This window comes from Gobio gobio, assembly GCF_949357685.1.
Source record: "Gobio gobio genome assembly, chromosome: 21".
Classification (NCBI taxonomy): domain Eukaryota; kingdom Metazoa; phylum Chordata; class Actinopteri; order Cypriniformes; family Gobionidae; genus Gobio; species Gobio gobio.
The window spans coordinates 802,780-820,054 of NC_137117.1; the positions used below are offsets into that span (position 1 = coordinate 802,780).

General features: G+C 44.6%; 1 protein-coding gene across 1 annotated transcript in view; it reads right to left on the reverse strand.

Moving 5' to 3' along the window:
• Positions 1 to 5,750: 5,750 nt before the first annotated feature.
• Positions 5,751 to 17,275, reverse strand: part of ctnnbl1 (catenin, beta like 1) — a 105,985-nt gene continuing 94,460 nt past the window's right edge. Inside the window, exons 15-17 of the mRNA XM_079803290.1 lie at positions 12,340 to 12,477; positions 11,704 to 11,776; positions 5,751 to 6,098 (exon numbers count right to left, since the gene is read on the reverse strand). Coding sequence (XP_079659416.1) covers positions 6,010 to 6,098; positions 11,704 to 11,776; positions 12,340 to 12,477 — 300 coding nt within the window. The 3' untranslated portion in view covers positions 5,751 to 6,009. The remainder of the gene's footprint in view (positions 6,099 to 11,703; positions 11,777 to 12,339; positions 12,478 to 17,275) is intronic.

The window sequence follows — 17,275 nt, forward strand, 5'->3', positions numbered from 1 at the left end:
TTTTCTTAGGAACACAAAAGACATTTCAATACATCTCAATGTTTTTGCAGAGGAAAGAAATACAGATCGGTACGGAGCCCTTAAAGGGACATGGTGAAGGAAAAAAATATTTTGCGTTCTCTTCCCCAGAGAAACCATTTTGCGAATGAACACCGTTTCTCAGGGGAACGCAAAGGTTTTCTGAGCAAAACATTTGCAAAATTATTGACTCATAATTTTCCCCCCCATCTGATATTTTTTTCTTCAATAACCATGTCCCTTTTAAATGATTTTTGTGTGAACTTTCAAGAGCATATTTTTATATATATACATTTTACAATCATTCAATTGTTATAACATAATGTATATATCCACTGCATGTTAAACTCAACAAGTCGAGTTATCATATTACTGATTGAATAAGTAATTGAATAATGATAAAACATTTCCTCTAGGCCTTACACCAGACTGAAAATGGAAGAGGAAGTAAAGCACATTGCATTGTGGAGATTGCATATAATTATACACAGAAAAAGTGCTATTCTGACAGTCAATGATGTAAAGATTGTTTAAATACTTAATACAAATACTTACCAAGTATTGACCTAATTTTTACTCAAGTAAAAATGCACAACAATGATTTTTTTTCTTCTTCTCTTTAAGGATTGTGAGAAAAACTTACATTTAAACCCAGAAGAGTAGACTAAAAAGACCAGTGTTTATTTCATGCCTTCTACAATACACAACATGAGCCTACCATGACGTTCGGACAATCCCATGAGGGTAAATCCACCTACACACTTTTTGTAAAGGGGGGGTTTAAATACTCAGGGAATACTACTTCTTACAGACCTACTGATTGAGCAAGTCATTTCAACCTGTCCCTGTGACCTGCACATTACTGGGACTATAAAGTGGAAGTAAAAGAATATTCCCGCCACAGGTTTGTATCAATTTAGCCGATGCAAGGAGGTGAAGCTCAACTCAATCACTCGGAAAAAGACAATTATTCCGAGCTCTCTGGGCTGTGAAATTGCTGTTGAATCACCGTTAGCGCTCCGGTGTCATAATCACTGATAAGAGATGCGTGCTGGGATACCTGCCCTTCCCGTCAATTCAAAATGCAAATACGGGTGATTTCGGAGGGAGGGGGTGGAAGCAGATGTTGCTCGCGGCCTCCGCCCCGCCAACGAGACGAAAGTGATTGGCATTAGCTACCGACAAGCATCGCTACGGTAATGAGTGTGTCCTTGAAGCGCTGCAGGCGCGCGCCCTGTTCTGTAGTTACCGCTCATTTGCATTTCAAGTTAGATGTGTTGGCAGAGAGGCATCAATAATGTTCTCGGCGCACGCAATTCATCATGATGTACAATTCAACAGATGGGTAACTGTCGCACATCACCTCCTCCAATTGTCGGCATTCCTCTACAGTATTTACGCCCCCCCCCTCTCTCTCGGCAAACCATCTCCCTGGTAACGCCGCGCAATCACTGACCTCCAGAGACACAGGGAAATACACAAATGAAGCTGTGCTACGCCACATAGAAGCACGGAAAAGGACAGCCAGAGAATATTTAATATGCCAGAAGCATCAGCCGTGAGCGGGAAGTGGAGCTCCCTCTGAGGACAAGGCCGATGGATAAACAAAAGAGAACGTGCGGAGAAAGAGCCGGCGAGATAATGACTCTTGTGCACTTGTCCCGGGGCTAAAGGACAGGAAGTTATCAGTCTACAACAACGGGGCGGAAAACGAGCTGGCGCTTCGAAGCCGGTGTTTGGCGGAGGATGACCACAGGGGCCTCGAGCTGTCGATGTCTGATAAAGAGCAATCTGTAATGGGACTGCGGCACTTAATTAGCCGGCCGAACGCAGCGCCGCCTTTCTCTACACGTCAAACAAAGCCGATTCATCAAGGCCCGGAGCCACACGGAGATGTTTTTGTTACTACAATAATAATTTCCCCTTCATAATGTCTGTGTTAAAGCGGTGGGCCCTCCAGTGAGTATAAATCCAGCGTAATGGCCCCCCGTACGCCCAGCCGAAGAACTCCGCTGGATTGATTCAATTTGGCTTTAGAGCTTTAACAATCATTCTCAACCTTCAGCTGAAGACTCTGTCCGTAGCGAAGGAGAGCTTAGTAAGCAAACTGTCTCTATACGGCAGAGCGTTGCCTGGCCGCCGCGGTACAAACCCTTAACCCCCGCGGGAGAGAGGCAGGCAGAGATTGTAAATTAACAAGGGGATGTAAGAGAGGTTAGAGAATGAGAGTTGTAGCATCTTCACGCTAGCTCAGCAGGTCTGCTATTAGCAAGGGATTTTGAATCTCTGGCTCATCGCCACTGGACAAACATCTAATTAATGACCATTAGAATCACAGCAGCCATTTCCTCTAATGGAAAGAGAAGGAAAATTAAGACTTAACTACAACTATATGCTTATAGCGATCAGGCATGGGCGTCGGAACCATTGTATGTGGGCGGGACATTACGATCAATGATATTGGACCCACTCACTTTTATCGTCTCTAACATTCAGCACATGTCTGTATACCTACCCCTAACCGATAAACACTTATTATTAAACACGTTAGATAATTTATTTCCACTTTTCTAATATTTTCTTCATTTTTATTGAAAATAAATGCCTCTCCGATCTGATATGTGATGGGAATAGGGAGAAGATGGAGTTCGGCGAAAGGCGGACTCGAACTGCGGGTCGATTTGTGTTCAAAATGAGATGCCGTGTGTCTGACCCCTACACTACTGCCGCTATAAATGATACGGCGATTTCCGTAATTTTGTCTTTCCGAACTATACGTTTAGCAAGCCAAGCGGTGTATTATACTTAATGTAATTGGCATCTACTCCATTAAAAAATTTCTGAGGACCCACCCACATTTTTTTTGCTTCCGACGCCCATGCGATCAGGCATAACATTATGACAGGTGAAGGGAATAACACTGATCGTCTCATCACCTGTTAGTGGGTGGGATATATTAGGCAGCAAGTGAACATTTTGTCCTCACAAATGTGTTAGAAGCAGGAGAAATGGGCAAGCGTAAGGATTTGAGTGAGTTTGACAAGAGCCAGATTGTGACGGGTCAGAGCATCTCCAGAACTGCAGCTCTTGTGGGCTGTTCCCAGTCTACAGTGGCCAGGCTCTATCAGAAGTGGAGGACCAGTGGAGAACCGGCCACAGGGTCATGGAGGACCAGTGGAGAACCGGCCACAGGGTCATGGAGGACCAGTGGAGAACCGGCCACAGGGTCATGGAGGACCAGTGGAGAACCGGCCACAGGGTCATGGAGGACCAGTGGAGAACCGGCCACAGGGTCATGAAGGACCAGTGGAGAACCGGCCACAGGGTCATGAAGGACCAGTGGAGAACCGGCCACAGGGTCATGGAGGACCAGTGGAGAACCGGCCACAGGGTCATGAAGGACCAGTGGAGAACCGGCCACAGGGTCATGAAGGACCAGTGGAGAACCGGCCACAGGGTCATGAAGGACCAGTGGAGAACCGGCCACAGGGTCATGGAGGACCAGTGGAGAACCGGCCACAGGGTCATGGAGGACCAGTGGAGAACCGGCCACAGGGTCATGGAGGACCAGTGGAGAACCGGCCACAGGGTCATGGAGAACCAGTGGAGAACCGGCCACAGGGTCATGAAGGACCAGTGGAGAACCGGCCACAGGGTCATGGAGGACCAGTGGAGAACCGGCCACAGGGTCATGGAGGACCAGTGGAGAACCGGCCACAGGGTCATGGAGGACCAGTGGAGAACCGGCCACAGGGTCATGGAGGACCAGTGGAGAACCGGCCACAGGGTCATGGAGGACCAGTGGAGAACCAGCCACAGGGTCATGGAGGACCAGTGGAGAACCGGCCACAGGGTCATGGAGGACCAGTGGAGAACCGGCCACAGGGTCATGGAGGACCAGTGGAGAACCGGCCACAGGGTCATGGAGGACCAGTGGAGAACCGGCCACAGGGTCATGGAGGACCAGTGGAGAACCGGCCACAGGGTCATGAAGGACCAGTGGAGAACCGGCCACAGGGTCATGGAGGACCAGTGGAGAACCGGCCACAGGGTCATGGAGGACCAGTGGAGAACCGGCCACAGGGTCATGGAGGACCAGTGGAGAACCGGCCACAGGGTCATGGAGGACCAGTGGAGAACCGGCCACAGGGTCATGAAGGACCAGTGGAGAACCGGCCACAGGGTCATGGAGGACCAGTGGAGAACCAGCCACAGGGTCATGAAGGACCAGTGGAGAACCGGCCACAGGGTCATGGAGGACCAGTGGAGAACCGGCCACAGGGTCATGGAGGACCAGTGGAGAACCGGCCACAGAGTCATGAAGGACCAGTGGAGAACCGGCCACAGGGTCATGGAGGACCAGTGGAGAACCGGCCACAGGGTCATGGAGGACCAGTGGAGAACCGGCCACAGGGTCATGGAGGACCAGTGGAGAACCGGCCACAGGGTCATGGAGGACCAGTGGAGAACCGGCCACAGGGTCATGGAGGACCAGTGGAGAACCGGCCACAGGGTCATGAAGGACCAATGGAGAACCGGCCACAGGGTCATGGAGGACCAGTGGAGAACCGGCCACAGGGTCATGAAGGACCAGTGGAGAACCGGCCACAGGGTCATGGAGGACCAGTGGAGAACCGGCCACAGGGTCATGGGCGGCAGAGGCTCATTGATGTGGGGAGCGAAGGCTGGCCCGTGTGGTCCAATCAAACAGACGAGCTACTGGAGCTCAAGAAGTTAATGGTTAACGCTGACCCATGTCCACCACCGAAAGCACCAACAGCATCAGAACTGGACCACGGAGCAATGGAAGAAGGTGCCCCAGTGAATCACGCTTTCTTTTGCCGGGTAGCAAACATGGCGGCAAAAGGGGGACCAACACGATATTAGTCATAATGTTATGCCTGATCTGTGTATATATGCACACACTGTATGTTACACATCTTCCATCAACATTTCAGTGTTCCCAGTCATGAAAAATCTGAAAATATTTTGAAAATTAAAACTGTATTTTAGCAGCCAGGAAGAAATTATGGAAACAAAAATCTGCAAGTAATACTCAATTATAGATGTTGTTTGTGTAGAGGAGGGTACATTATTATAGATAATGTAATGTGTGTGTATAGATAATGTAACAAATCATTTAAAAAGACTCAAAGGCAAATCGGTCAGAATTTAAAATAATTTAAACGTTTTAGCCAGTAAATCACAAACAATGTCTTGGTCAAAAGCGGGAGCGCTGAAATATACCTTCAGAAGTTTGGCTCAGATATTAATAAGCCAAATGTAATTGTCTGAAATCCACAACTCCATGTGGAGACACATTCCACACTGTAGCTAAAATAAGAAAATAAACAAAGTTAGAATTTGCTGATTTAACACAATGACATGCACTGTTCGACACATATTCCAGGTAAAAAATATCTTTGACAAATATACAACATACAGTTTCATGGCCAGTAAAATCCACCAGCCATTAATTATCAGGTTTAGCAAGTTAAGTTTAGCCCCTAGATCCAAATAAAGGGACTTGAATGATCACATGATAAAAGACACAATCCTTCGCTTAACCAGCTGACTGCAGGAACGCTGGAGAGGAGAAAAGAGTCATAAATATGACATTCTGCTAAATTGTGTTTCAGCGCAAGAGTTGTTCCCTGCCTGAATCGGTCTAATGAGACATCAGGTCTCGAGGAAGGCGATATACGAAATCTAGTCAAGAAAACAGCACCAGGTAACGAAAGCACAAACTTTTATTACAAGAAAATTTAAGTTGTTCTGCCACAAAATATCAATCCTTAAAATAAAAAAAAGACTATAAACAAACAAAATGTGTCAGATATCAACAGATCAGATCACGCAAATGGTTAAACATCAGATTTTTCCTTCTCCGCTTCTTTAAAGAAGTCAGGACGGGATGATGATGATGAAAGTCAAAATCCACGTAGCATCACCTAGTCGCTAAAAAACCCACATCGAGCTCCGGCTGGATTTTTAGAAGTTCTCGAGTAGTTCCATAATCCTCTTCTGCTCACTTTCCTTAAACTCCTCGGTCTTGCCGTCGCCAATATTTTCTGCGTATTCTGAAAAACGAAGGGGGAAAAGAAACAGGATGTTTAGTAATTTGGATGAATTTCATGTACACAAACCATCCCTGCCAAGAAACCCTTCCTAATGCCGTCTCAGAGGAGAGGCAGCATACTTTAATCCGAAAAAAATCAAAGCGAGAATTTGTATCCTTGAAAGTATTTTTAAAAAAATTTGTCACACATCCCTTGACTGCCCACCAGAGTTTATTTTCAGCCCTCCTTCTTCATGCATGAGCTATGGAGGAAAACGACTGGGCTTTAGAAAGAGCTAACGTCTGCAGTTGGGGATTTAAGAAGTCCTGTCTTTAAACGGGCAAATAGCTTTAAGATCCGTGGCCGTTTGATGTGTGCCTCAGTCTGATCAAATCTGCCGTTTTGATTGAGGTCCGGCTATTTCGGGACACTCCTGATTCCTGTAACCTGCAGCGAGCTGGAACGGTGCCCAACAACTCATAGGGCTTTACGATAAAGGCAACATATGCTTCGAATGAGACTTTATGAGCGCCCTGGACCAATGTGATCCGACTGAGAACACTTACAACACTCTCCACCTTATTGTTCTCCTCCACTAAAGCTCTCAAATGGCACTGGCATCTGCATTTAGACTCAAAAAAAGTTTCAACGCGACTGTCAATGAACAACGTCTTAAATTTCAGTCCATTCTTCGCAACTAAAACTTAAAATTGTTCAACACAAAAAATAAGAACATACAGGTCAAACTAAACGAGGGTGAGTAAAAAAAAAAAAGATTTTTGTATTGAAAGTACGGTAAATACTGGTAAAAATGTACGCGCGATCACTTTTTTGGCTAACCATAAAAATAACCTTGGGCCGGATTCATGAAAACATTCTTAAGAAATAAGTTAAGAAAATTCTTAAGATAAATTCTAATGGTGCGTTCACACGGGACGCGAATGACGCGATTCGCGCGAGTGATTTAGATGTTAAGTCAATGCAAAGACGCAAATAGACATTCTGCGGTGCGAATCGCCCGAGTTGAAAAATCTGTGATTGGTCAAGTGCTTTGAGCGTGTTTGGGAAATGCCCCGCCCCTTACCATAACCGGGCAGTTTCAACACACTACTGACTAACTCAACCAGGCCCCGCCCCTTTATCCTGCGTATGAATTATTATAATGAGGAATATTGTGGCGTGTTTGTTCCCGGAGGAAAACTCAAGACTACAGTGAGTTCAGGAGTTCAGAAACACTGACACTGATATAGAGAAGAACAGCAACACTACACACTAGAGAACAAGGGGAAAAAGAACAATAGACGCTGTTTAAAGACTATTTATAAGGGCACTTTTGCATTTACGTTTATGCATTTGCCATATGCTTTTATCCAAAGTGACTTACATTGTGTCAGAATCAAACCCATGACCTCTCCAACTTGAGCTATAGAAACGGCCATCTTTAAAGGGTTAGTTCAGCCAAAAATGTAGATTGTGTCATTAATGACTGAGCCTCATGTGGTTGGACACCCGTCAGACCTCCGTTCATCTTCAGACACAAATGAAGATATTTTAGTGTAAATCTGATGCTCTGAAAGGCCTCCATTGGCTCAACTTTACACTCTCAAGACCCTTAAAAGACACTAAAGACTAAAGTTACAAAGTCCATCTCACTACAGCGGCTCTACAATAACTTTATGAAGACGAGAATAGTTTCTGTGCGCAAAAAAACCCTAAATAACGACTTACATAGTGATGACGATTTCAAAACACGGCATCATGAAGCTTCGGAGCGTTATGAATCAGTGAGTCGATTCAGCGGTTCAGAGCGTTATGAATCAGTGAGTCGATTCAGCGGTTCAGAGCGTTATGAATCAGTGAGTCGATTCAGCAGTTTGGTGGTTTGACACGCGATCCGAATCATGATTCGACTCACTGATTCATAACGCTTTGAACCGCTGAATCAAATCACTGATTCATAACGCTCTGAACCGCTGAATCGACTCACTGATTCATAACGCTCTGAACCGCTGAATCGACTCACTGATTCATAACGCTCTGAACCGCTGAATCGACTCACTGACTCATAACGCTTCGAAGCTTCATGATGCCGTGTTTTGAAATCGTCATCTCTATATAAGTCGTTATTTAGGGTTTTTTTGCGCACAGAAACTATTCTCGTCTTCATAAAGTTATTGTAGAGCCGCTGTAGTGAGATGGACTTTGTAACTTTAGTCTTTAGTGTCTTTTAAGGGTCTTGAGAGTGTAAAGTTGAGCCAATGGAGGCCTTTCAGAGCATCAGATTTACACTAAAATATCTTCATTTGTGTCTGAAGATGAACGGAGGTCTGACGGGTGTCCAACCACATGAGGCTCAGTCATTAATGACACAATTTACAGTTTTGGCTGAACTAACCCTTTAACATAACCAGCATTGATAAATCGTTCACAATAAGACCAGGAATGTGCATCAAGAAAGTAAATCGGGTCCATTTTGAGTGTTTTTTTAGAAGTGTACACAGTTAGCAGCAAGCTTGTAAAGGTAGACATGCTCTCGGATTAGCTTCTAAGCCCTGCTCAAGCCCTGGGACAGAGGATCAAACCCAACACAAAATAAATAAATAAATCAATAAAAAAAAAGAGGGGGGGTGAGCAAAGTGGCACATTAAAACACAAGCCCGAGGGCTGGAGAAAGCGGCTGAAATAACAGAGGGAGGATTGGGGGAGTCTGCATGCTGGATGATTTGAGAGGGATTATCCATTATGAGCTGTGAGATGCTGGAACTTCAGCCCACTGCAGAGGCTCTTCCCACTGACACCAGTACACACAGCACAAGGTCACGCATGCAACAGAATGACACACTCCGTAGGACTCAAATGTGGCCTTGGAGTGCGTCGAGGCTTCTGTAGGCGTTTTCATTTCCGAATTTCTGCAGCGAAACAGTCACCGCCGATCGCAGCAAATAAACCTTGTTCCACCAGTGCTTTCCTGTGTAGAGGCCGTTTATCTGTCGAGGGGGCAGAGCATTAGCTCACACTATAGCACACTACCGCTTTAGCTCAAATCTTACACCAAAAGACTTATATATAGATGACATGATAGAATAGAATGATTTAAACGAACAAACAAATGATAGGAGTGGCATGGATGGATGGATGGATAGGGATGATGGATAGATGGATGGATGGATAGGGATGATGGATAGATAGGGATGGATGGATGGATGGATGGATGGATGGATAGATAGGGATGGATGGATGGATAGGGATGATGGATGGATGGATGATACTGTGCAGAAGTTAGGGAACAATCTCGAACTATCTGCCCTAAGGTAGACATGCTCTTGGATTAGCTTCTGCTCAAGCGTTGTAATTTAACGCTTTAAAAACATTAGCTGATATCTTCGAAACCGCTAGTCCGATCGAGACGAAACCAGCATCAGTAGTTCGGAAAACATTTCCGTATAACATTTTCATATAGAAGAGAGAGAGAGAGAGAGAGAGAGAGAGAGAGAGAGAGAGAGAGAGAGAGAGAGAGAGAGAGAGAGAGAGAGAGAGAGAGAGAGAGAGAGAGAGAGAGAGAGAGAGAGACAGAGAGAGAGAGAGAGAGAGAGAGAGAGAGAGAGAGAGAGAGAGAGAGAGAGAGAGAGAGAGAGAGAGAGAGACAGAGAGAGAGAGAGAGAGAGAGAGAGAGAGAGAGAGACTTAATCAAGGTGCTCTGGGCTGAAGAGTGGGCGAAGCCGGAGTAATATGGCTGTAGAATGCAGTGGCGGGTGAATGTGCCGGCAGCAACAGCACCGCAGCGCTCCGCAAACCTTTGGCTTCAGCAGCAGGAGTGTGTGGATGGCCTGCGGAAGTGTGTTCTTCACCAGATACCACTACAGTTTTAAGGTAGACTGTTGAGGAAATGGCTAGTGATCTTAAGCTTAACACTGAGCGCTAAAGGTCTGCAAGCCCTGATAGAACGATATAACAAACAAGGTGATGTAAATCTGTGAGGGCGGGACTTATCCAACCTCCCCTTTTTGAAATAGCCAATAGCGTAGGGATGGGTTTTTTTTGTCAATTTCTTATTTCGATCATCGATAGGTCTCAAAAACGAGTACTCGAGTACTCGGGGGCGGGGCTTGTGCAGGGGGCGGGGCTTGTGCAGGGGGCGGGGCTTGTGCAGGGGGCAGAGCATGTGCAGGGGGCGGAGCATGTCCGTCATTGAGATAATGAAAACTGTTATGAAAATGGTTGACATGTACAAATACAAACGTGACATGAAAACAGGTATATGAAAACATGACCATATAAAACAAAAAATAACTGCTAGATTATGATGCATAAATGTCTTTGAAAAAGAAACATCTTCATAAAATGACAGTCTCAAATAACAAAGTCAGTAATATCAAGCATTGCCTTTGAGCTGAAACTGTGGAATAACACCAGCCTGCAGAGCTAGCTGATTAATAAACTCAACCAAACGCACCCTATATCAATATTAATATGAAGATTATTACGACATAAATCAACACAAAAGGACGTGAATGCGCACGTGAACTTCAGCGTGCTAGATTTGACATATGGTTAGAAACGGAACATTTTGAATGCGCTCTTCCCTTAAAGGGATAGTTCACCCAAAAACGAAAATGTGATGTTTTTCTGCTTACCCCTAAGACATCCAAGATGTAGTTCGTTTCTTCAGTAGAACACAAATGAAGATTTTTAACTCAACCGTTGCTGTGTGTCATATAATGCTTGTCAATGGAGACTAATTCTATTAGAGTAAAACAAAACATGGACAGACAACTTCAAATTAAACCCGCGGCTCGTGACGACACATTGATGTCTTAAGACACGAAACCATCGGTTCCTGAGAGAAACCCAACGGTATTTATGCAAATATATCACCTCATATTAGACGAACGCTTCAGCTCTGCAGACTGACATCACTTCCTGTAGGTGAGGTTAAAATAGCGGCCAGGTCATAGATATGTATACGTAGATTCCTCATTCGAGCGATCCACGCAGGCACTAATGAGGCATCTATGTATATATCTATGACCCGGCCGCTATTTTAACCTCACCTACAGGAAGTGATGTCAGTCTGGAGAGCTGAAGCGTTCGTCTGATATGAAAAAACAATGAATGAACAAATATTTTTTTTTAAAGTCAGGGTGATCATCGTTCTCATGATCGCTGGTCGCTGTCACGTTCAAGTACTCGATTACTCGACCACTGTTGCCCATCCCTAGTTTAGTTAATATCACAGCTCGGCCAGAGCCGCTGAGCTCGGTAAAGCCGAAGTTTCCTCCTAATCTCGAACCGTTTCTCCTCCTGATCTCCTCCATACCGTTTTAAAATATCATTCCATTTCATTCATTCAATCCTTCCCTATCCCCTATATAGTGCACTATGTGCCATTCCCCATGTAGAAAGCAGTAAATGTGTGAACACATGACCGATTTCAGCCGCAGCTTCAGTGTGTTATAATGTAGGGGGCGGGGCTTCAGATTCTAGAGAGCATTTGATTGGACAGAAAATCTAAAATCATCAAAATCACTGATTCATATTGGCTGAACTGAGAATGATAATATGTTCTATCATTATTTTGGAGCACATTAGCTTATAGATAACAGTAAGGCACAGTAACAAATCTTACCCCTCATTATGTGCCGGACTATTTTGACGGATCCTCCCCTGAGATTGAGGATCTGATGGACTCTCTGCTGTAGCTGGAAGAGAAGGACACGTCTCAGCACAGAGATAAACACACTCTGTTAGGGGTGTGAGTGTGTGTGTGTGTGTGTGTGTGTGTGTGTGTGTGTGTGTGTGTGTGTGTGTGTGTGTGTGTGTGTGTGTGTGTGTGTGTGTGTGTGTGTGTGTGTGTGTGTGACGCACCTGTGGGACGCCGGCGCAGCACAGAGATAAACACACTCTGTTAGGGGTGTGTGTGTGTGTGTGTGTGTGTGTGTGTGTGTGTGTGTGTGTGTGTGTGTGACGCACCTGTGGGACGCCGGCGCAGCACAGAGATAAACACACTCTGTTAGGGGTGTGTGTGTGTGTGTGTGTGTGTGTGTGTGTGTGTGTGACGCACCTGTGGGACGCCGGCGCAGCACAGAGATAAACACACTCTGTTAGGGGTGTGTGTGTGTGTGTGTGTGTGTGTGTGTGTGTGTGTGTGTGTGTGTGTGTGTGTGTGTGTGTGTGTGTGTGTGTGTGTGTGTGTGTGTGTGTGTGTGTGTGTGTGTGTGTGTGTGTGTGTGTGTGTGTGTGTGTGTGTGTGTGTGTGGCGCACCTGTGGGACGCCGGCGCAGCACATCTCCACCATGATGTAACAGATGAGCTGAAGGACGAAGAGTCCGGCGTCCAGCCTGCGCAGGTAAAACTCATCGTCCATCACGTCGTCGATAATCTCGCCACGCCGCACCATATCCTGAGAACAGCAGATCAAAGTTACGGTTATTGCAATTAGTGACGCACCGATCAGGATTTTACTGTCCGATTCCGATTTCTTTTTTTTACACAATAAAAGTACAAAAGTATACATGAACAAGATGTTTATTTGGTATTTAACAGGCTAAATTGGCTTTTGGCTAATGAAAACAAGTCCGCAATCTGAAATTAACAGGAAATTGAATTGGAAATGAAAAGGCTGAAAGGTGAAATTAAAGGCAACATCTGCATATTCTGCAATCCAAACAAAGATGTTACTTAAATCAGCATTTGAAGAAAAAAAGTCTTTACCAGCTAAATTAAATAAAACCAAAGTATAAAATTGTTCCAAAATGTTAAATCAAATAATGTTTAGTGCAACGAAAAAAACTAAGATGCTACAGCAGGTGCTTTTTAAATCAAATTAAGTCAATGTCATTTTAAGGTAAAATAAAAGGTAACACTTTAGAATAATGGTCATTAGTTAACATTAGTTAATGCATTAACTAACATGAACTAACCATGAGCAGTGCATTTGTTACTGTATTTGTTCATCTTTGTTAACGTTAGTTACTATAAACATCACAGAGCATTAACTAATATTAACAAGATTTTAATAATGCATTAGTAAATGTTGAAATTAACAAAGATTAATAAACGCTTTATAAGTGCAGTTCATTATTGGTTAATGTTAACTAATGTAGTTTACTAATATTAACTAATGACCATTATTCTAAAGTGTTACCAAATAAAAATGATCATCCTATAGGCTACAGAACTGATAGTATTTCATTTCTAAAGTGCAGCATGTTCTTCTTTAGGCTACAAAAAGAAGAATTTCGGCTTTTTCACAAGTTAGTTTGTTTCGTTCTCATCCGATCCAACACGTGAGAAGCTGAACTGAACAAACGCTCACTATCTACACTTGAGCAGGCGGAGAGGTGAGCTCACGCAACTTCAGCTCGCGCAGCTTCAGCTTCAGCTCGCGCAACTTCAGCTTCAGCTCGCGCAACTTCAGCTCGCTCAACTTCAGCTTCAGCTCGCGCAACTTCAGCTTCAGCTCGCGCAACTTCAGCTTCAGCTCGCGCAACTTCAGCTTCAGCTCGCGCAACTTCAGCTCGCTCAACTTCAGCTTCAGCTCGCGCAACTTCAGCTTCAGCTCGCGCAACTTCAGCTTCAGCTCGCGCAACTTCAGCTTCAGCTCGCGCAACTTCAGCTCGCTCAACTTCAGCTTCAGCTCGCTCAACTTCAGCTTCAGCTCGCTCAACTTCAGCTTCAGCTCGCGCAACTTCAGCTTCAGCTCGCGCAACTTCAGCTCGCTCAACTTCAGCTTCAGCTCGCGCAACTTCAGCTTCAGCTCGCGCAACTTCAGCTTCAGCTCGCGCAACTTCAGCTCGCTCAACTTCAGCTTCAGCTCGCGCAACTTCAGCTCGCTCAACTTCAGCTCGCGCAACTTCAGCTCGCGCAACTTCAGCTCGCTCAACTTCAACTCGCGCAACTTCAGCTCGCGCAACTTCAAGTCAAGTCAAGTCAACTTTATTTATATAGCGCTTTTAACAATGTAGATTGTTTCAAAGCAGCTTTACAGTGTTAAACAGGAAAATAATGCAGCATAATTTTATTCAGCTGTATAGCCATTCTGGAAAAATTTCAAGTATCATACAGTGACAGTGTGGGCTTTAGATTAATAATTTGATCAGTAATTTAGTTTAAATGGTTAATTTAGTTTATTATTTAGATGTATTTCGATGTTTAGTTGAAAAATTTAGTGTCCCCAACTGAGCACGCCAACTTCAGCTCGCGCAACTTCAGCTCGCTCAACTTCAGCTCGCTCAACTTCAGCTCGCGCAACTTCAGCTCGCTCAACTTCAGCTCGCTCAACTTCAGCTCGCTCAACTTCAGCTCGCTCAACTTCAGCTCGCGCAACTTCAGCTCGCACAGCTTCAGCTCGCGCAACTTCAGCTCGCACAGCTTCAGCTCGCGCAACTTCAGCTCGCGCAGGAAAGCGGCTCTTCATTCCCTTCAGCATCTCGTCTCTTCCCTCAGTTCTCCAGTTTCCGTTTGTAACACACAAGTGACATGTTCGCTAATGATTGCGATATAGGCGTATGTGCAGGCGGGCGCACTTCCGGATAAATCGGCAGAAAAATACAAAGAAAACCGGTTCCGGATGCCGATCGTAGCGCTAGAAGCAAAAACCGTCCGGTTTTCGGACTGCATCCGTGTAAATGAACACAGTGTAGCGCTTCATTCTGAAACCGGTAGTGCATATTTTTATTTGCCGACATATAACATCTGGTACCAAGATGTTAGCAGCAGATCCTTTAAGTCCTGTAAGTTGCGAGATGGGTTCATGGATGGGACTTGTTTGTTCAGCTCATCCCACAGATGCTCGATTGGATTGAGATCTGGGGAATCTGGAGGCCGAGTCAACGCCTCAAACTCGTTGTTGTGCTCCTCATTCCTGAAGCATTTGTGCTTTGTGGCGGCGCATGATCTGCTGAAAGAGCCACAGACACAGAGAATACCGTCTCCATGAGAGGCTGGACATGGGCTCAACTAGGGCTGAAACGATTCATCGAGTTACTCGATTAACTCGATAACAAAGAGGCAAAAACTCTGCCTCGAAGCCTCGTTAAATTCAGGAAGCTCACCATAGCGTGAGATACATTTTGAATATAGTTGGCGCGATGGCGGAGAGTAAAGATGTCCATAAACGGCAGAGAATGTCTAAAGTTTGGGATCATTACATTCTTAAAAAAGAAGAGAACAAGATGCAATGTGTCTGTTGCAAAGTAGACCTGGCGTTCCACAGCAGGACGACTTCAATGGTTCAGCATCTGAACCGAAAACATCCAAGCGTTGCTGAATCGTAGCCTGAGCCTATACACTGATGTTGCTGAATCGTAGCCTGAGCCTATACACTGATGTTGCTGATTTAAACCCCAGACTGTATTAGTAGCGATGTCGTGATGCGGTTAGACTAGATATGCTGTTAGCTTTGATGTTTTTAAGTAGTAAACGTATTCACGTTCAATTGCAAGAGAGTATTGCCTAAAAAAAGAACCCTTTCACACACACATACACACACACACACACACACACACACACACACACACACACACACACACACACACACACACACACACACACACACACACACACACACACACACACACACACACACACACACACACACACACACACACACACACACACACACACACACACACACACACACACACACACACACACACACACACACACACACACACAGGTTGCTAGGTTACCATAGCAAATGATATATTATTTATTAGTAGTCTAATGGTAAATGCTGCAGGTGTAGAAATCTACATAAAACAGATATTTACTTTGATGTCAGCGCTAGATTACAGCATGAAACCTGTTGTGCATATTAATCAATTAAATTGCTTTTCCTCTTTTTCTCTCTCTCAACACACACAATTTTTTATCCGATTAATCGACCGATTGAGTGCTAGATTAATCGATAGCTGCGGCCCTACTCTCAGCAATGCTGAGGTCGGTGGTGCGTGTCAGAGTAACATCCACATGATGGAGGACCTGCTTATCTCAATTCATGCGGCCGAGTCTGCAGCCATTTTCAAAAAACGCCTAAAGACACATCTTCTCCAGCAACACCTGACCAATCAAGAAGAGCACTTATCTTTCTATTCATTGTCTGTCTGTCTAATTTATAAACAAAAAAACAAAAAAATTTCTGTTCTGTGCTAGATTAACTGAGACTTGTTACAGCACTTGTGTACTGTTGCCCTTGACTGCTCTAGCTGCTTCTATTGCACTCATTTGTGATAAAAGCGTCTGCTAAATGACTACATTTAAATGTAATGTAAATGAAAAGAACTGTGGGAATGTGGCTGATGAACACACAAGTGGAAAGATTTTTTTTACTTTAAGGGTTATTGAATGAGGTTTGAGTTCATACCCAAGTATGGACACTAACTGTGCGTTCACACCAGATGCGACTTGCTCTAATAAATCGCGCTATACACGCGCAGTTGGACGCTTGAACATGTTGAGTTTACTCGCTTCATTCGCGCGTGACATTCACTTCACAACAGATGTGAATTCGTGTCATGGGAGGAGCTTCTGCCAGCAGCTCGTCTTGTTGTGAAATGTCTGACATGGATTGTTTTAAAATACGCAGAATAAGCTCAATGTGCCGCTTTAGCTAGCTTGTAGTCTCAATAGGGTGAATTCAGGGGGATTGGGACACTTTTTCCAAGTCATCTCAATGGTAAAAAGTGTCCCAATCGCCCTGAAATCCCCCTATGTAGAGCTCACACTGAGTAAAAAGCATTTTTTACAACTTACTAGACTGTCCGACCTCCTCACTCACTTTCTTCCTAGCAAGATTCTTTTTATTCCTGTTTCTATAAAGTATGAAGATGTTTCGTACAGCTCCGGGTATCCACATATGATTGTTGTCACTACTAGAGCAAGCTCCTGATTGGTTAACTCGGCACAAATATCCTCCAAAGTTCTGATTTTTCAACTCGCATCAAATGCTCAATTCGCGGCGCGTCATTCATGCGAATCGCGCCGCAGAATGTCTATTCGCATCTTTACATTGACTTAACATGTAAATCACTCGCGCGGAACACTTCATTCGCGTCTGATGTGAACGCACCGTTACATTTTTCAAGTTTTCCCCAAATCATACTTTACAAGGATTTGGCACTCAAATAAAACCCCAGAGGAAAAGTAATATTTATGCTTTATATATATATATATATTATGCAGATGCACTAACCGATAAC